This window comes from Zonotrichia leucophrys, chromosome 3 (assembly GCF_028769735.1).
Source record: "Zonotrichia leucophrys gambelii isolate GWCS_2022_RI chromosome 3, RI_Zleu_2.0, whole genome shotgun sequence".
In the NCBI taxonomy this organism is placed as follows: domain Eukaryota; kingdom Metazoa; phylum Chordata; class Aves; order Passeriformes; family Passerellidae; genus Zonotrichia; species Zonotrichia leucophrys.
In genome coordinates, this window is record NC_088172.1 from 5,028,075 (window position 1) to 5,048,380 (window position 20,306).

Here is a 20,306-nt window from a genome sequence, read left to right on the forward strand (position 1 = left end):
CATGAAGACTTTGCTTTTTCCTTTTTCCATGAATCAGAGTAAATCGAACAAGATTGAAGCATTGTGCATACGTAAAATTGATCTCCAAAGTCTGAGATACCAATACTACAAATTCTGCAAATTTTTGTAGAAGGCATAAAGCTCATACTTAAGAAATACTTAAGAAAGTAGTATTTGGCATGCATGGATCCAGTTATCATTGAAGTTTTCATGGTAAACTTGGTCAAGAATTCTTTTCCAGAAATTGTGCATTTGAAGTTGCTTGCATGAGAAAAGGTTGTTGGAGCATCAGCACAGCATTTCAGCTGATAGCCTTTTTTAAATCCTCCAGGGTGTTTAGATATGCATTCCCATCCCTACAACCATGTATTTAAAAGTTGGTTTAAATTTAACTCCTTTAAATTAAGCATTGTGCATTGGATAGCTCAGATCAGGTGTCAGCTGCAGCTGAGTGCCCAAGTACCAGCTCCCTGCATTGCCCCCTGAGCCTGAGCACTGCTTAAGCAGAGGTAAGAACTTCCCTGTCCTGGTGCTGATTCCCTGTCATTGCTGTTGTGGCATCACCTGTGACAGGTAGCCATGCATGCACCCTCTGAAAAGACCTTCTGCATCCCAAAATCATTCCTCTAAGAACACTCTAGCATCTTTGTTTCTGCCAAGCCACAGGGATCATTCCAGAAGCTGTGCTCTGATTCACCCTTACACCAGCAGACTGAGTTCATCACACAGGAGAAGCAGCAGAGTACCTGAACAAGGCAGATGTCTTACACTGCTGTCACTGAATTTATACCAGACCATGCCCACAATCAGCCCCCTCCCCTCTTTTTTTTTTTAAAGATATAAAAATAAATCATACATTGCATCCCACCTGTCTTACCAGTTGGCCAGTGTACCATATCTCCAACATTTTCCAGAGCCCAAAAAACATTGTCTACTTGCTTCCAGAATGTGCCAGTACCCAAAATCTGTGAGGCACTTACACAGAGCAACCCACTCACATATGTCAGCCGCTATGCACTTCTCTTGGCTACTGGACTAGGTGACAGGCAGGACTGGGGATTTTTCCAAACTTTTTTGGATGGATGAAGCTTCACACCCTGTCCAGGATGCTGCCTCTTCTTCACTTCCAAGTGAGGTTTGCAGTGAAGTTCAAAGAGAGATGGAAATAGTTTATGGAAACACTGTGTTTTACAGAAATTTAACCTTCCTTGGGATTGTCTGTTTTGATGACCTAGATAAGTTGCAGAACTGTGTTGTATGACTTATGCCCCTATGCTCTTCCACAAGACAGTCACCACTAATTTCTTAAAAGTGGCATGAGTGGAATATAGGCAAGTCTACAGTAGCATCCTACTGACCTGTGTATCTCAGAAAGTTATAGTTACTTAAACATAAGCATTCTTTTTTAGTTCAAGAGTTATAGGAATAGTGTCATTTTCCTCATGTGCATTAGAGTGAATATAGAAAAATTACAAGTTTCTTCAGGAAATAAAATTAGAGGGGTATGTGTATGATGTGTGTATAATTCCCTCCAGTGCAGAGTATTCTAAATCTGTGTAGTGCAACAAGGGGTTTGTTATTTTGGGGGAAACAGTTGGTACAGGTCAGTGTCAGTGAAAAAATAAATCATGTTGATTGGCTTACTTCTCCCAAGAAAATTCTGGGTTATTTGTTTCTATGGGAACCTCTGAAGTCTGTAACAGGAGCCCAGTTCTGTGGAGTTCATAAAACCTGGTATAGGCATTCCAGTTCAGTTACACTATCAGCACTACACCATTTTAGCATACTGTTAATTCAGTTAATCAGATATCAATTTGGTTTCCTTTTTTCCTTCTCTTTCATCTGTTGGCTGCATTTCAGTCATGGGACAGTTTACACGGCCCCAGGCCTGCTGGAGACAGATGGGGTTCACCTATCTTAAAAGGGGAAAAGGATTCAAGTCCTGATTGACAGGACTTGAAACTAGGTTTGAAAGGGGAGGGGGGTAAGACCAGGCTTGCTAGAGGTGAGTCTAGGGGTGGCATGCCAGTGTTGGGGGTGAAATCAACCCAACTGAAGTACATTTACACCAATGCACAGTGTATGGGAAACAAACTGTGAAGGGGTGGAAGGAAATATTATAGGCACAGAAACAGCCTGCCCCTGTGTGCTGAAAGATGAGCCAGTGGGGAAGAAAACTGGAATGGCTGAATAGGGAGCTTTCACTGCAACTCAGGGAAAAAAAGTTTATGATCTTTGGAAGAAAAGGGGCAGGCAACTGAGGAAGCATATAAGGGTGTTATTAGGTCATGTAGAGAGAAAACTGTGCAGGTGAGAGTTCAGCTGGAACTCAATCTGGCCACTGTTGTGAAATAGAATAAGTGTTTTTTTTAAATAAACTAACCACATAAAGGGTCAAGGAAAATATCCATCCTTTTCTTGATGTGGAGGAGTGTAGCCAAGGATGAGGAAAAGGCTGAGGTCACAGAGTACTGCAGATTGGCCAATGTGACATCCATCTACGAGAAGGGCTGGAAGGAGGGTCTGGAGAGCTACAGGCTAAGATCAGCCTGACCTTGGTGCCAGGGAAGGTCATGGATCAAATAATTTTGAGTCTGATCAAATGGCACATACAGGACAGCAAATGGATCAGGTACAGCCAGCTTGGGCTTCAGAAAGGCAGGTCTTGCTAGATGAATCTGATCTCCTTTTATTACCAAGTTACCTACTTAGGGGATGTAGTCCACCTGGACTTTAGTAAAGCCTTCAATACTGACTCCCACAGCATTCTTCTGGAGAGACTGGCAGCCCATGGCTTAGACAGGTGCCCTCTTTGCTGGTTAAAACATGGCTGGGTGGCCAGGCCCAGAGGATGGTAGTGAATGGTGCTACATCCAGCAGGTGGGTGGTCACTAGTGGGGCTCCCCTAAGCTTAGTAATGGGGCTAGTCCTGTTCAATATTACAATTGATGATTTAGACTTCCTCAGTAAGCTCTCAGGCAACACTAAATCACACCAGAGTGTTGATCTGCTGGAGGATAGGAAAGTTCTGTAGAGGGATCTGGACAGTCTGAATGGATGGGCCAGAGAATACTGTGTGAGGTTTGTAAGGTAAAGTGTTGAGTCCTGCACTTGTGTCATAACAACCTCATGCAACACTACAGGTCAGAGGAAGAGTAGCTGGAAAGTGGCCCAATGAAAAGGACCTGGAGATGCTGATCAACAGCTGGCTGAACATGAATCAGTGTGTGCCCAGGCGGCAAAGAAAGCCAATGGCATCCTGGCTTGTTTCAGGAATACTGTGACCAGCAGGATTAGGATAGTGATCATCACTCTGTATTTGGCACTGGTGAAGCCACACCATGAGTCCTGTATACCTTTTGGGCCCCTCACTTTGGAAAAAACATTGTTGCTGGAGCATGTCCAGAGAAGGGAACAGAATTTTCAACAGCACAAGTCTGATGAGGAGAAACTGAGGAGTTGGGGTTGTTTAGCCTGGAGAAATGGAGGCTCAGGGAGAAGCCGCTCTCTAAAAGTACCTGAATGGAGCTTGTTGTAAGGTGAGGGTCGGTCTCTTCTCAAGGACAAGACAGAGCCTCAGGATGCACCAGGGAGTATCAGGAAGAATTTTGTCACTAAACAGATGTTCAATCATTGGAATGGGCCACTCAGGGAGGTGTTCCAAGTGCCACTGTAAGCAGCATTTACTGCTGTGGATTAGTTGATGTGATGGTGGTATTCAGTCAAAGGTTGGACTTGATGATCTTGGAGGTCTTTTACAACCTAAGTGATTCTATGATTCTGTGATTCCAGCTGACTCCCACTTACACAGTTCCTCATGTCTCATCCTCTATTCATCTTCTGGTTCAGATCCAGAGCTCAGGAGAGCTGTGCTTACTTAATGTATCTGAGTACATGGCCACCCTTATTAGATGTCAGGCAAGCAATGTTTTTAACAAGCTTCAAGGTTTCTCAGGCTAAGTATTACATCCTCAGTTTACATTAATGTGACATGTATACATTTACATATATTAATAGAATTGGCATATCTGAATAAAAAGAGCAATAATGTGGGGATATTTTAGCATGTAAATTCTCTGAAGCATGGAGAATTCTATTTTGTATTAATGTGGAAGCACCTTTTTGTTGCTAAGAGAAACAAATGGTAAGTAATAATAGCCATTTACAATGATTAATAGCAGTAAGAGATTGAAATATGCTACCTAGGAAATCTGTGTTAATAGTGTTTCAGCACAAACATTTTTCTTAAAGACTATTTCCTTGGAAGCCCTCAAAGTCATATCAATGAGTTTTAGAGGGGAGGCTAGGAGCAGAGTTAGGGATTACTCTCCTACTGTCCCTCCTTCAGGGATATCCAGGACTCCCCTTTTAGGAGGGAGTCAAAACAGATGCAGCAAAGCAGTAGTAGGGAGTGGAAGTGGCTGATGTAGTGTTGCTGGCTGTCAGGTAATGGCTGTACCACTTTGGCCAAGATAATTCAAGCTTGGCTTCTTTCTATTCAATGTAGACAATCGTTAACTCATACAGCATTTAGTTGAATTTCCAATAGAGGCCCTTCTTTAGACTAACTTCATCCATGTAAATGTTTCAGACAAAGGTAGTCTACAACAGTAGACAGTCTACAATTCATGATGATTGACTTAAATTTTTGAAGTCCCTCAGTAGGGATTAATTTTTAACTAATCTCAAATCTGTGCTCTGTTTGCAGCCACAGCTGTTTCCAGTGAACAGAATCCTGTTATTATCATAGCTGTGGTTGCTGTGGCAGGAACAATCATCCTGGTCTTCATGGTGTTTGGATTCATCATCGGACGAAGGTATTGCATCTTTGATGGATGTAAGCACATCTGACGCCACTCTTTTGAACTCTTGAGACATAAGTAGAACCTGGGATAGTAATTTGCAAAACTGAAACAGAAAAATTCTCTAGTAAGGACAGTTTTCATTTAAATCCCGTTATCAATTATACGGTTTGTCCTCTTACTTTGGCAAGATACTTGTATCAAGATGTTCTTTTTGTCCTGTGTAAATGTGCTGTAAAAGGAACCCCTAGCAGGTTCTTTACCTCTACTCCTCAAAGTCTCCCTTTCTGTTCAGTTTTCTCACATGGAGAAGTCTGACACTTTATCTGATCAGCCTTTAAATGACTTTACATTCAAAAAAAAGAGACACAGCAGTAAGTTTAAGAATAACCTCATGTAAAACAGTGTTCTACTTTCAAGTTCTTTAATCCTCTGTTTTATCTGTAGAAGCCTTTCACCAGAACTAGAATTTTTTTCTCCAAGACCTGTCCCGACTGGTATTTGATACAAAAGCCTTTTGATTGCAACTGTTCATGATTTATTTAAAACTCTGCTGTCAATAGAATTATAGGTGAAAGTTTCAAAGGGCCTACAGCAGTTAGGTGCTCAGTGCCTGAAAATCCCAGCCTGCAGAACTGATTTTGTCAGGACTTTAGATGTGATAAGTAAATCATTATTTACTAGTAAAACTCGTGTTTTCTTTTCTTTTCAGGCATTGTGGCTATAGCAAAGCGGATCAAGAAGGGGATGAAGAACTTTACTTTCATTGTAAGTGTTTTGCTTTTTTTCCCGCCTTTCAAAAATTCCAAATTGCAATAGTGTAGACAATACTAAACCAAGACTCCATGAAAGATAATGCCATAGGAAATTCAAAAATGCTGTGTAAATAGCAGGTGGGAAGTTAAACATTGTAAAAATGTGAGCTACAAAAAACGCAGATTAAAGTCAACATTGCTCACACAGATGGTTTTATTTCTATATATATCTATGATATACTGTTGTTTTCATTCTGCATATTTTGTTTTCTTTTGGTTGCTTTGAATACATGTTTCACATTGTCCTAATGATCCCTCTGAGGTGCAGCATTCAAGAGACCTTTGCCTAAGTGACTTTTTGATCTTTACCTCAGGCAAACTTCAGGTGAAGAAAATGTGAGTCACTGCATCCCCCTAAAATGAAGCTGTTCTGCTCAAAAGCTGTGTGCTGCTACTGCGAATACAGTAGTACCATCAATATTTACAAAACATGATATCCTTAAAAATAGAATATTTAATGTGAAAAGAAAGGTCAGCCACTTCATTATTGTTGTGTGATGTACAATCACTTGCTTAGCTAAGAATAGTACCTAAAGCCTCTCTTGTTAAAATCACATCTACCATTTCAACTTAAACTAGGACCCTGGGAAAACTCAGTAAAACACATCCTTCTTGGATTCATGACAATTGAAAATGTAAGGGGAAAGGAATGTTTTAATCTGTTTTAGAATTAGTCATTAACTCAGGAAGCGTGTTAAACTAAGTTGCAAAATTATTTTGAGCAACCATAATTGAAAAAAATCACAGAATTAAACTGAACATAAGTTCTGATGCAGAACAATGCCAGTCTTTCCAGTCTTCTCCCATATCTGGTCACTCTCATATTAGTACATGTTATTTAGTCATGCTATGCTGTATTTAGCCTTTGTTGTCTACCAATAATTGCAGTTGTACCTTAAATCCATCAGATTATTATTTTTTTATGAAAGCTATAGGGATTGTTTTAAGTGTGTTAAAATCATGAGCTATTATCTAAAAGTAATGTCACATGGAAAATGAAGTAGCCACTAGTCATAAATTCTAAGCATTTTCTCAATGCATTCCTCTTTAAATGAATAGTTCTAGCCAAAGCTCCACTCAAAATCAGATCAAGGTTCTGTTTTACCTTTCTTCCCTGAAAAAAACAGCTGGAAATTGATCACAGTTCCTAAGTTTGGGTGTGTGGCTTTCTAAATTGTTTAAATGCAGTGAGTGTCTAAGTAGTGACATCATTGCAGCTTTAGTCAATCAATTCATAAACTGCACCAGAAAGGTGGAAAATATTAATGAGATTAGAATTATGTATCATGCACTTTGCAGTGCAGCTGATTTAAAAGAATTTGTCAAAAATCTCATTTTACTTAAATGCTGCTCTTCTGAGAGTGATGGATTTGAAATTTGCCTCTCATAATGCATTATAAGCTTTTCACATCTCCAGAAGAGCTACTGCTTTTACTTTTAAAATCCCCATTATGTCCTTGAAGGAAAAGATCAGCTACGTATTCTTGTTTTTCAGTTTATTAACAAAAGGGATACACTAACTAAATAATTTATCTCTATTGTTGGCAACATTTTTTCTTTTTTATTTCAGTAAAAGTGTAAATTAGTTAATTTGAAAGCTGCTACTTAATAATTGATAGTTGATCCAGAAATGGTGAAATTTTATAAGTGTTCCTTTTCCTCCTTTTGGTTTCAAGAAATCTGGTTATCTAGCAAATTAGTCTGATTATTGAGCATACATAGTGTTTCTTAAATCATGGCACCAGATAGAAGTCACTTCTTGCCAAACTAGTTTTCCTTCATCTGTTGATTGTAGGTGTAGCCTTTAATTTCATTTGATAGCCATGTACAGAGTGAGATGGAGCCCAGTGCTGTGGTCACCAGCTTGGTCACAGAGCTGTGCACACCAGTTTGGTGGCCTTTTGCACACCAGTTTGGTGGCCTTTTGCTCTGTAATAGGTAGACAACATTCTTCTGCACTGAGATACCAGACTGGATTTTCAGAAATGTAACTTGCAACAAGCACTTACTTAGAGCAACAACTTACAAACATTTTTAAAGCAGTGCATTTAATGGACCATCATATATTTCATTTCAGTTCCCTTCATCTCTATTTGACCTCAAGTGCTACACTTGAAGATACAAGTACAATGGAGGAGTTTAGTCAAGCAATTCAGATTTATATTTGGTTTCCTCCTCCCTTTTTCATCTAAGAATGTCTGCACATGCAGGCCAGCATTATTTCACGTTGCTATGCCAGGATAGCCTTGGCCTGTCAAAATGTTTTATGACAGCTTGAACAAAGACCCGTCAGAGGCCCACTTGAGATTCACAAGGTTACTTCCAGTCCAGGCCCTTTATCACAAACACAGGAGGATGTCTCCTTCTCCATCTCCTTGCCTTAAAGCACTACTACCAGAGGTCAACCTACTACTTAATTCTCATTTTGTCCAGTCTCTTTTGGTTTTAAGAAATAAATATTTATAATTAAAAAAAATATCAGCATTCAAATTTCAAATACAGCTAAAAGAACAAATAATTTAAGTACATTATGTGACAGATAACAACATCTGGGCAACATTTCAAATAATTTCCCTGGATGTCAATTCATTATATTACTGAAACAATTTCTGTAGGTTTGTTTTTATTTTTCTTATGGTTTGTGGATTTAGGTCATTAATACCATCTAAAACATAAATACACATGATTACTAAGCTGTTTTTCAGTATGATTTCAAATTTAATATATTTTATGTTAAATTCAAAGAATACAAAGCCACTGAAAATTATTTATGTTTTGTATTGACTTTTGATCCGGTTCTTGTTTATATCAATTAACAGAAGAACATTTTTGCATTTTCATATTGAGTTTTAATTCACTGATTTAATTAAAGCTCAAGAGTATAATCCTTCTGAGCAAATTTGTGTCATAAAAATCGACTGATTAATAGATTTCCAGGAGCTTGTACTTTGACCAGAATAGTGAAAGATAATTTACCTGAATCATCCTCAAACTAAGGGAAAAAACTGCATGCTGGCCAGAGCACTATGCTGCCTGGGCTGTACTAAGCATGGAGAAAAAATGAGCAAAAAACAAGTTATTGCATATTATTCACTTAGGTGCTTGAGAAGGGAGATAATTGTGCCACAGAGGCCACTTTGCCTTCCTGTGCCTTTACAAGTTGGCTGCAGGTGTTTCTCATGTTTGTATTATAGTGCAAGAAATACACCTAAGGTTGTAATTTCGGAGTGCTGTGAATAGTTTGACTATTGCCACAGTCTACAAACAATATTATATTCAGTAGATTAAGCAAATTCAGGGGGGTGGAGGAGCCTTTCAAATCCCACTAGAGGAGAGAAATAACATAAAGAAATGCTGTTTACACATCCTGGGTGAAGAGGATAAGATGTCCTTACACAGAAAAGAAACTTTCACCTTCTCTGCTGGCATTATACCCTTTCCCCGCTTTGTTTTTACTCCCACTCAACCCTTGCATTTTATTCCATTAAGCACTATTTAATATTTATTGTTCTTTCAGTTCAAGAGGAGATGCAGATGCTAATGTTAGTAATTTTTTAGAGATGGGATTGTTTATACTTGTGTGTCAGCATGCTTGCAGATGATGCCTAAAACTAAGGTTGCCTCTCAGAGTGGCTCTGGCTCAGGCGGCATGGAAACAGGTTCACTCTTCCAAGGAGCACTCTGCATAATGAAATTCCTGGGCTGACTGCACAATAAGTGCTTTTGCTTCATCACAGTCATGCTTTCTTACATCATTACAGTTAAATTTCCAGGCACCAAAACCTACATTGACCCTGAAACCTACGAGGACCCAAATAGAGCTGTCCATCAATTCGCCAAGGAGCTAGATGCCTCTTGTATTAAAATTGAGCGTGTGATTGGCGCAGGTAAGGCTGCCGTGGCTTCCTGATTCAACTGTTCCATTTAGCCGGGATCGAAACTCATTCATCATAATGACAGGCAAATAATTATACCTCAGGTATAGAAGAACTTTTTGAATTTGCCAGAGTGGTTAAGAGCAATGAAGCCGCACTCGCTTCTAAAATGTAAAACAAACAGGGGAAAAGCCCAGCTACAACTAAAAAAACCCAAATAAATGAGTAAAATTAAAACTCTTGCTTGACATTGAAAGCTTATGGGTTTTTAATCAAGTATCTGCTGTTAAAATTGGAACTGGGGGGAGTGGGCCAGTTGTGCTGCCTATTATTTACTGTCAGAGTAAAGGCGTTAGGCATTTGTGCAAATTCTGCTTGCTTGCCTTTTGCAAGGGGGCTTTTTGACCTCTGCAGCTTTGTTCATGTGAGTAAGGAAAACTGGCTGCAGCACACAATCTTAAATAGAGAGTGGGAAGGTCTTGTTTCTTTATAACAAAATTTTCCCTAAGGCTGTTTTTCCTTCTACCATTTTTCTTTCTGATATTTTATGAATACAAAAAGTTATTGTTTAACTTCTTATGACTGATTGTAATTGCACCAGCACTACATTGCTTTTTTTCTCTTGAACTGTCTACCACCTACTTAAGCCATGGTGTTCATGCTCTAAAAAGGCAGTTTCATTTGTTTGCATTAATAAGATACGTGACATTTTTATTGCACTACTCCATGTAGTGAAATTAAGTTTCCATGAGTAAGAAAAATATCAAATACTTTGGATTCCTGGAGGAAATGTTCTTTTGCTTTCCTGTTGTTTTATATAAGTATTGGTAGAATTCTTTTAAAATCACCTGTAGTTTAGCACTGTAAATTACATGTTGTGGTATTATTTAAAAACAGAAGAAGAAAAATCTTTAGGATAAGCTGTTTTACCTGTAAAAAAATCTTTACACTTAGAATTCACAATGCCTTTTAAAAGTAACCTCAGTCATGTTGAATCATGTCTTAATCAAGGAGTAGTACCATTGAAATTAACCAGACTGCTGAGCAAATTATTCCTTCTATGAGTAAGTGCATAAGAATTCAGCCCTTGCTAACTAGTAATTTTTGTGATGCCAGAATGGCAGCATCTCTTCTAATAGATACACAATATGCAAGATTAGCATGGAAAATTTGCTGAGCTTTATCTTTTGCTTTGAGTTAAAAAGCTACCAGCATAGCAACAGTTCAGAGCACAAAGATGTATTCAGTTGGATTTTGCTAATGCCTTCTGAGAAAAATGGTGAAAACACTTGAGCTGCAGAGTATACAGTTTAAAATGCATTTTCACTGTTATGACAAATTCCAGAGTGTTAATTTTCTTGACTGCAGATGAAGTTATTTTTTATTTTAATGAGTATAATTGATAGCAAAAACAACTAACGTGTGTCAGTAGTCAATCTGAAGAAAGTTAATTAGGAGTGCAGTGGTGAAAGCATATTGTGTATCATGTTTAGTTATGGCTTTAACCTGTTGATGTAAATAGCAAACAGGAGTGAAATGAAATGCAGTCCAGGAACAACAGAAGCAAGCAGACCCAAAGCAGCAGTTGAAACTCATACATCAAAGAAGAATATGGAATTTCTGCTAGTGACGGCACCAGAAAAGCCACTTAGCAATCTCAATATGCATCAGCAATGCTGGCCACATCAACTATTGAGTAGTGCCACTCTCTCAGACACAAACAGGGTGCAAGTATGCTTGTACTCAATTTGCATGAGGGATATGTGCTTTCCTCGCCAACATTTTCATTACCATCCCGCTGTGGCCACCTGTCAGATACAGAATATGGTGTCCACTATGTTAAGTTGTTCATACCACACATCCTTTGTTTTAGCCTCTGCTTTGTTGACATGCTGAGCTAGTGGCTGTGCGGCTGTGCAGTATTCCCTCTCTTGTTGTCATATTTTCCTGTTTATTTTTGGGCATCATTTCAGCTGAGTGTACTATTTTCTTGGGAATAAAAGTAGTTCATTGGCTAGCATCCTGGCCTGAAATGCATAACATACAAGTTGAAATTTCTCGTTTGCCCAAGTGTGTGTGATCTGCCTTTGGAAATCAATCAAAATCAGATCACAGAGAGCTGGAAAGGAGTTAAGCCTTAGTGTCTCCTGTGCCAAGTATCCTAATTACCTGGCTCTGAAATACCACAGACACACAGACACACTCCTATACTCGCATCTTGTTTTTGGCATGGAATGAAAAAATTTTGGAAAATACTGCTGGAGAAAATCGTTATCCTTTAGGAAGTTCTTGTGGCTAGGAGCTGTGAGTGGAGTGAGTGGTGAATTCATTAATAGTCATCCACATGGCTAATGAAGTGCAGGAGGGAGGTTAAGGCACCAAGCTAGGGGCAGGAGCAGCTAGTTGTTCTTAGCTCAGTGCCTAAGGATGGTTGGGTTAATATGCAGGCAGGAACACTTGTGTGGTCAATTAGCTTAGGTGCAGCACAAGGTGTATGGAATTAATTTGAGCTAGCCTTGGTTCAGCTAGCATAGAATGTAAGGGACGGGAATTTGATTCTATATGCAGTCATCTCCTATCAGGGTCCTGAAAAGAGCCATTCTGAGTGGAGATTTGCTCAAACAAGTCAGTTAAAAATGGTCAAAGACTTGATCAAAGTTCTACCCTTGTGGATGAACTGTGAAGCCAAGACACAGGTACTGCTTTTTTATTTCCCAAAGCTCGATTTGGGGCTGATAGGAGAACAGAAGTGTTCAAATACTGATGGTGTCATAAACAAGATTTTTTGCAGCCCATCCATTAAAACACGCCAACATCCATCTATTCAGGAGTTCAGCCCAACTTCGAGCACACTTCTCTCCACTGACAGCCAGACACCTTGCCAGTGTGCATGTCCATTAAAGTCCTGATCCCACAAAGTTTCTCACAAAAGGACTCTCTAATCAAACTCTCTGTGCAGGTCATGTCTAGTTCAGTCATTTTTTTCAGCACTCATCCTAAAACATGTCTTAGATGTAGGTTTGTCTGCATACTTGTGTATACATAATAACTTAATGTTAAGGCACTCCACAGGTATGCAGGAGAGAAATTTCTGACTTCATTTGGTTTGGGGGAGGGACTTGGAACCATATCTCTCAAACTCCAGATGAGTTTGTGAAGTACCAGATCATTAAATGTCTTTGTGGTTAATCTTTTATTCAGTAACATCTGTTACTACCTTCTTCTTCTATGTGTACAAGGAGATTTTTCTTCCTGTCTGCAGAATTGGAGATCTCACTTTTGCTCTCTGCTGACACAGCTGTGAGGCAAGGGACAATTCTTAAATCTTTGATAATCTCGTTAATAGTGAGGTAGATATATTGCCATTCAGCTCCACATCTCACATGTTTTCATCCTCTTTTCTGTCTGATGGAATCCAATTACTTCTCTTGAGATTCTGTTGTTGGGGCTTTTTTTTTGTGTTCTTGCTGGCTGTTTGGTCTTTTTTATCACAGGCTTCTTCAAGTTCCAATTGTTTGTTAGTTTAGAGCCTTTTACAAACTTGCAGTATTTACTTGTGTTTGTTTAATGTAACAAAATTGTTATAAGTCACACCTTTCATTTCATAATCTGTAAAGTAAATTATGCTGCTTGAAGGTAATAATGTAGTGCTTCATTTAACACCATAAGGATGCTAAATTAAAAGCAGTTCTGCAAGACCTGACTTCTGAAAGAAAAAAGCCCATTGAAACCAAAGATAGCAAGGAAACCATGTAGAGCAGAATAACATTTTTACTTAGGAATGGTATTACTATTTCAATAATAGTGTTTTCTTATGAAAGCCACTTCATTCTTTATTTTCTGTTTATGAAAAAATGCAAGAAATTGTTAGCAAGTCTCTTAAAATATTCAAATAATAGTCTTGTCAGTTGGCTTAACAGAAGTGTTTATTCCATAGGGGTCAGCAATTCATTTAAGGCGCATGCCAAAGTAATCCATTTCAAGTATGAACACATTAAATTTAAACACACACTTAGGTGACTATTTGAATCAAGGCCTAAAAGAAATACTGGTATTCAGAGTGATTCAGCATTGATCTGCTTCATTTTAGGAGAGTTTGGTGAAGTGTGCAGTGGGCGTCTAAAGCTTCCTGGCAAGAGAGACGTTGCAGTAGCCATAAAAACTCTGAAGGTTGGCTACACTGAAAAGCAGAGGAGAGATTTTCTGTGTGAAGCAAGCATCATGGGGCAGTTTGACCATCCCAACGTGGTTCACCTAGAAGGAGTTGTTACCAGAGGTAAGCAGCAGCTCAGTCTGTCAGTCAAATAGCAACACGATGGCAGAAAGTACTCTGCCTTATTCATGGTCAAAGATTCAAATTATAAACAGACTGCACACTCCTAATGGATTTTCTCCTGATGCGTAACTAACTAAAACAATACTTGCTTTATGCTACAACCTGAGGAAAAAAATTTAAATGCACACATGATTAAAAGATGAAGTACTTCGAAACATATTATTTTTCTAGTTTCATTTAGCCTCAAAGACCATGCAGAGAGATAAGGTTTCTCATGTCCTTTTATATAATCTGAAGTGTCATTATTCCAGAGTCCTGTTCACACAGCAGGAGTTAGGAGAGCACACTGACTTTTTGATTTGTATGGTTCGATTTTATGAATCATGACCACTTTCCATGCAGATATTTAAGAAATTAGAGCTCTTTAACAGTGCTGGAGGGCTCAGAAATGTTCAGTGTCTGAATGATTCAGTCCTTGAAAGAAATAGCATGTGTTTTATCAAAAAAAGGCACTCCATTTTTTTGCTGTTCTCAAATATCTGTCTTCTTTTCTTTCAGGGAAACCAGTCATGATTGTAATAGAATACATGGAGAATGGGGCCTTAGATGCATTTCTTAGGGTGAGTACTAAAATGAAACCCTAAATAAACATACTTGAAGTCACATATATTGTATATTGTCAATTAAAAAATATTTCTTATACCTGTGCATATATATGTATACATGCATATATAATTAAAATATTAATTATATTTATATCATATTTATTATATTTAATTAAGTATAATTAAAATTATTTTCAGGTTGAAATGGATTTTTGACCAATACTAGCAGGTTCTCTATGTTGTTTCAGCAAAACCAGATCAGAAATTAGAAGATCAGACAGGATCATTTTGGAATTTATGTGATTTTGTGTGGCATAGACACGGTGCATTTTATTATAGTCACCAGTTGAAGTTAAAACCACTGATAACTGAAGTCAAATCTTCGCCCATTTGGGAGCAGAATTTTACCCTGTCAGCATGGTGGAAATCAGCATAAAAGAATCTCTACGTGAATTGCAATTCTATTTAAGAGATGAACAAGGGGAAAATAAATGTGAATTCACAACAATTTAGTATTGTTTAAATGTGTTCTGAACTTGCCAGTTCTGACTCCTAACCAGGTATGCACGTCAGGGTGAGATGATATGTAAACGCTCTATAGAGAACAGTTTGGGGTTTTTTTTAATAAAATCCAAGCTGTGAATGAAAATTATCAGTAGCTGGGGTTACAAAAAGAAGATAGTTCTTATTTTCTTGATACAAATAATTATTCTGAGAGATGAAGAGCAAGCTATAAGAACATTAGGAAATCTTCATTAGATTTTCTCTCCTGGAAGTGACTTGCCATGAGTTAGTGAGAAATATGCAGTGATTAGCAAGTTTTGTTACTACCAGTACATTAATTACTCACACATTTCTCAACTGGATGCACTGCTTTATCTCTGAAGAAGGTGTGTTTGAGGTGAGTTTCTTTGCCACACAAGGAGTAAATAACTGGAAAGCTGAAGTCATAAAACAAATCCTTATTTCTCTTCTCAGCTATACTAACAAGAATTGCTGCTCCTTTCTTCCCTCCAGAAACATGATGGGCAATTTACTGTCATTCAGCTAGTGGGAATGTTGCGAGGAATTGCTGCTGGAATGAGATATTTGGCCGATATGGGATATGTACACAGGGATCTCGCAGCACGCAATATTCTTGTCAACAGCAACCTTGTTTGTAAAGTATCAGACTTTGGCCTTTCCAGAGTTATAGAAGATGATCCAGAGGCTGTCTACACTACAACCGTAAGATAAATCAATGGGTTTTGATGGTTTTGAGATATGTTTGTTTAGAAGAAGTGTATCTTCTGGAGAGTATAGATAAGACAATTACATTAATTGATGGGGGGTTTTAACCAGTCAAAAGGAAGAGTCTCTGCAGACATCTGTCTCTAATTAGGGGATAATATTTTCATAAGAACATAAATTTTTATTGACTAAGTTCTAGACATTTTGTATGGTATCTTCTTTATTCCATTTCTCATGATTTTCTGATTGAACAAATAAGGAAGTTTTACCCACAAACATTTTAAACATCTAATTTACTATGAGTCAATTAAAATATTTGTAGGCTGTTACTATTTTTCGGGTTAGATTTTATCTCACCAAAGGGAGAGACTAGCTGGAGGCTAGTCTGTGACAAAGCTCAACTGCTGTGTTTTCCCTTGCTTTTGGGTGGGACGCTTTTCTTAAATATGCATTCATCAGGCACACTATGCTCTTTATTCTTTTGTTGAGCCAGCTCCACTTTCCCACCCATGGGGCCTCCCTGTACCTATTTTCCCATGCTGAGGGAAGGAGGGGCCCCTGGAATCTGCTCCGACAGGCACAGGGATCCAGGAAACCACACCGGTGCTCACGGCTGTCACTCCTGCTGTTGGGCTCTGAGTGGGATCCTGGTTTAAAAATGTCAGACCAAGATTTTGGAGGAGCCATATGACACGTCAATCGGATTTATATGCACAGGTTGGGATTCCCCTCACCTAGCTTCAGCCAGCCAGGAGTTAAATGGCTAGTGTAAATCAGACATCTAAGCAGACCTTTAAAATCAGTGGAGGGAAAAGCACTTCCAGAGAAACTTGTACAAGTATCTAAGTGTCTGTGCTCTGAATGTTTTAAGATACTAAGTTTCCTTAGGCACCTTTGAGAATTGTGCAATCGGTCCACCATAGCAGATGATGTAAATGGTGCTCTTGATGTTGATGGAAATAATGGTAAACGCATTCTGTGGAAGATGACCTGAAAATTCTGTGGGTGACAAAGAGAAATTTCTCCTTTTTTTTTTTTTTCTTTTTTTCACAGGGTGGAAAAATTCCAGTGAGATGGACAGCTCCAGAGGCCATTCAGTACCGCAAATTTACATCAGCCAGTGATGTGTGGAGTTATGGAATAGTTATGTGGGAAGTAATGTCTTATGGAGAACGGCCTTACTGGGACATGTCAAACCAAGATGTAGGTTTGTCTGTTCATGGGCGTGCGTGTGTGTTAGTAAAAACAAAATTACATCTTGCAAACACATACATGTGTATTTCACTATAAATGCATAAAATGTTGGTTTAGAAATAAGACTTATCAAAGTACTGTGTGGTTGTCACAAAATGAAAAAGTTGCAGACCTTTCACTTTTTACCAAAATCAATTTTTTTTTTTTTTTTACCACATGGATATTGTAGGTTTCTGTCCTAAATATCAATTAAAACTAGAACATCAAAATAGTAATATGGGGTCTTTACTATGCTTAAGTGTGGAGAGAATTAATTTTTTTTCCAATAAAAAATAATTCTGAGGTTTTTGACCTTAGAGCAATGATTAATCATTTGAAAAAAGTTGTTAAAAGTCTGAGTGGCAGTTAATGACCTACTTTGGCTTTTTCAAGTTAATTATGCTGATTTAAAAGTACCCTTGTTTGCATAAAATATGATCCAGAGCAACAGGTCAGCAGTAATAGAACAGATGGGTGTTAATCTTGACTTCTGACAGGAGTATCTATTAATATAGAAATTACACAGGAAAAAGCCATACAGGTGTGATAGATGTCAGAAAGAGTGTCATTTAAAGTTCTTCAGGTTGGAGCTTGAGTGGTTTTTTTAATTGTTATTTTAATTTTTGATTGAATGATCAACATCAAAGTTAGAAAAAAAAAGATAAAAGTGTAGATGATGAGTCAGTTTGGCACAGTGCAAAGTTGTTAATATTTGACAGGTCTCAGTGTCAAAGATTTCATGGACTGTCAAAATATGGGCAAACAAGTCCTTGGGGCAGAGAAAGAGAAATATTTACATTCCCCAGACACCCAGTAGAGTTTCATTTCTTTTGACACCTTCCTTCTGTACTAGATTCAAACATAAAAGAAGTCTGACAGGAATATAAGATGCCTCAAAGGCAAACCTTACCTATCTTTCAGGGAACAATAAGGAAAAACTTTGAAACAGAGGAGAAATTTTGATATCTTTATGCTTCTTATTAGATTTAGAAAAGTATTCCTCTGTCGAAAACTGCATGTAAAACACATGAAAAAAACAGATTTCAAAAACCAGCTAATTGCCACTTCTTACTGTTTTAATCTTTTTAGCATCTTTCATGATATTCTTCAATAGCACATAGTTAAAAGCTGCATCAATTGCATGGTAAAATTCCAAATATTCTTGTATGTTGTGATCTTCAGACATGTTCTTCTATACCACATGCACATCCTACCAATCCCTAGATAATCCATGATGTAAATATTTAGAATCATCTAATGATTTGTTATTTGTTTTACTTCAAAGTCACCAGTTGGAGTATTTAACGGTAATGAAAAATTCTAAATGTGTTCTTCTAATTTTGCACTCAGTTTTTATATTTTAACTGTGTCATTTTGCCTAAAATTGGATGTGGGTGTACCCATAAAGCAGACCAGATCTCTTAAATAATAGGCCTCCCTGACTTTGGATCTTTAGATAGCATTTCTTTAATCCTGTCCCTTCCTCCTTTAAGTCATTGATTTAGACTGATGGAGGATATATATTTGCATTGTGAACTCTTTTCAAGCAAAACCCTCCTTTTAGCAATGACCTGGGGCTAGGGTGCACCAGAAGAACACTCATCCTACAAACTCCTTGCAGAGGCACAGCAGGCTGAGCACAGATGATAAATAGAGGTCCCAACTTCCCTGGGCAGTGGGCTCACCTCAGTTTAATCCTTGCTAGTAAAGGTAGCCCTGAAACCCCCATTCCCCTCTTACACTGCTGATGTTCTTGCTCCCAATTTGTTTCTAACCTCAGCGCAGATTAGTTCTTCAGAGAAGGGCAAGGCTATATTTCTGCATTTCTTACCATTATTATAATTATTAATTTGTATTGTTATATTGTATGGCCATAGTCAGAGTTACAACATCACATTGTCCAGTTACCCTTATTTAATATTTCCTTGTTGGCATTTAGTATATAATGTAACCAGACTCAGTCCTTTCTATCTTGTTTTGCATACTCAGCCTGCTTATGGTGAAAGCATAGTTTTAACAGTATCCCCTTTTACTCTTTTTGCAGCAAAAGCAGAATTTCAAAAACAAATTGTGGGAAGTGTAGATAATATAAACCAATTCTATTAGTGAGAACTCCAGCTGTTTTCTCTTTGTAGGTTTGCTTATTAAAAAAAAAGAAATCCTGCATCTATTTAATTTTCTTCGAGTACTGATGTTTTGAACCACACCTCCTCCTTTCTTAGCAGAGTGGACACTTGTTGTACTTTACTTATCAATATTTTGGAATATTTTTTCAGTGTTTTGGATATTCACAGCAATTCCATCCATCTCTAGCTGACTCATTATTTCATATTTCCCAGTTTCACCCTTCTTGCTCAGAATACATATCAGAGAAGCTGATTGTGAAGTAACACCTTTCAGAAAGATCATCATCATCATCTTGATTCCCAGTTTGCTTCAGGTTTATCTGCAGTTCATAGTGAATGGGGAAAACTCCTGTTCTGATCCCTTCATTCATGTTTTCACTCTCCCTTACATTCTTGGATAGAGTCTTGTGTAGTTTGCCAGTTTTAAGGGTATTAAATATTTTAGTGGTAGCGCTGTTGTTGCTGGCACCTACTTTTTAATTTCTCATTGGTGATCTCTGTCTTCTGACCTCTTAAGCAACTACTTCATTTGTAGTAAATCATACATAGCATGCTCAAAGTGTTTAATGCCTTTTACTATTTAGAGGGTCAGAAATCCCTGCATTACTTTTCACAGCACAGCAATTGTCCTGTACACACTGTAAAATTATTTTTCACTTTCATTCCACTACTACTTCTAAGCATAAGGAGCTGTTCTTTTCTTTTTCCTCTTAATATAGCTCTAAAGGATCTTACATTTTACTTTTAATGTTTTTCTTCACTATATAGCTCTGTTCTTCCAATTTCCCTGTTCTTCTGCAGAAAACCTCTCTCCACACCCTCCCTGACAGACAACTTCAACGTTTGTAAAAGGTCACTGCACTCAGTCTTCAAGGTGTGAATGTTTCTGCAGGAATTGAATATTTCTCAGTCATTTTTGAGCTGTAGGACAGTACTGTCATTCTAAATGTTCAGAGAGAAAGCTGAGGCCTAGGGAGATGAGGCAACTTCCCTGAGGTCAAAAGGACATTCTGTGACACAAAACTGCAGTCAGTGCCTTACCACTGGGCTATACCTTCTCTTTTCACAAAATTTCTTTTATGCAAAAGGTTTTGATACAAAACCTGGCTGGATTTCAGCCAGCTTTTTGAAGGTCATTCTGTATTGTCTGCAGTTCTGTCTACTTTGCAGTCCACTACTTCTGCGTTTTCTCACACAACCTACAAAATATTTTCTTTCTGACGTCATTATTTTTACTAAAATCTGGATATTCACCAACATTGTTTATCATACCAGATCTACATCCCAGAACTACATCTAGAACAGCTTCTGATCTTGTTTTCTATACAAAATGAGGGAGAAGAC

General features: G+C 38.0%; 1 protein-coding gene across 5 annotated transcripts in view; it reads left to right on the forward strand.

Moving 5' to 3' along the window:
- Positions 1–20,306, forward strand: part of EPHA7 (EPH receptor A7) — a 165,728-nt gene that overhangs the window by 125,577 nt on the left and 19,845 nt on the right. For 3 of the 5 annotated variants that reach the window (XM_064707273.1, XM_064707277.1, XM_064707275.1), the window contains exons 8-14: positions 4,709–4,817; positions 5,515–5,570; positions 9,379–9,504; positions 13,583–13,768; positions 14,327–14,388; positions 15,391–15,600; positions 16,657–16,806. In XM_064707273.1, coding sequence (XP_064563343.1) covers positions 4,709–4,817; positions 5,515–5,570; positions 9,379–9,504; positions 13,583–13,768; positions 14,327–14,388; positions 15,391–15,600; positions 16,657–16,806 — 899 coding nt within the window. The remainder of the gene's footprint in view (positions 1–4,708; positions 4,818–5,514; positions 5,571–9,378; positions 9,505–13,582; positions 13,769–14,326; positions 14,389–15,390; positions 15,601–16,656; positions 16,807–20,306) is intronic. The other 2 variants (XM_064707274.1, XM_064707276.1) reach the window with 1 other exon arrangement.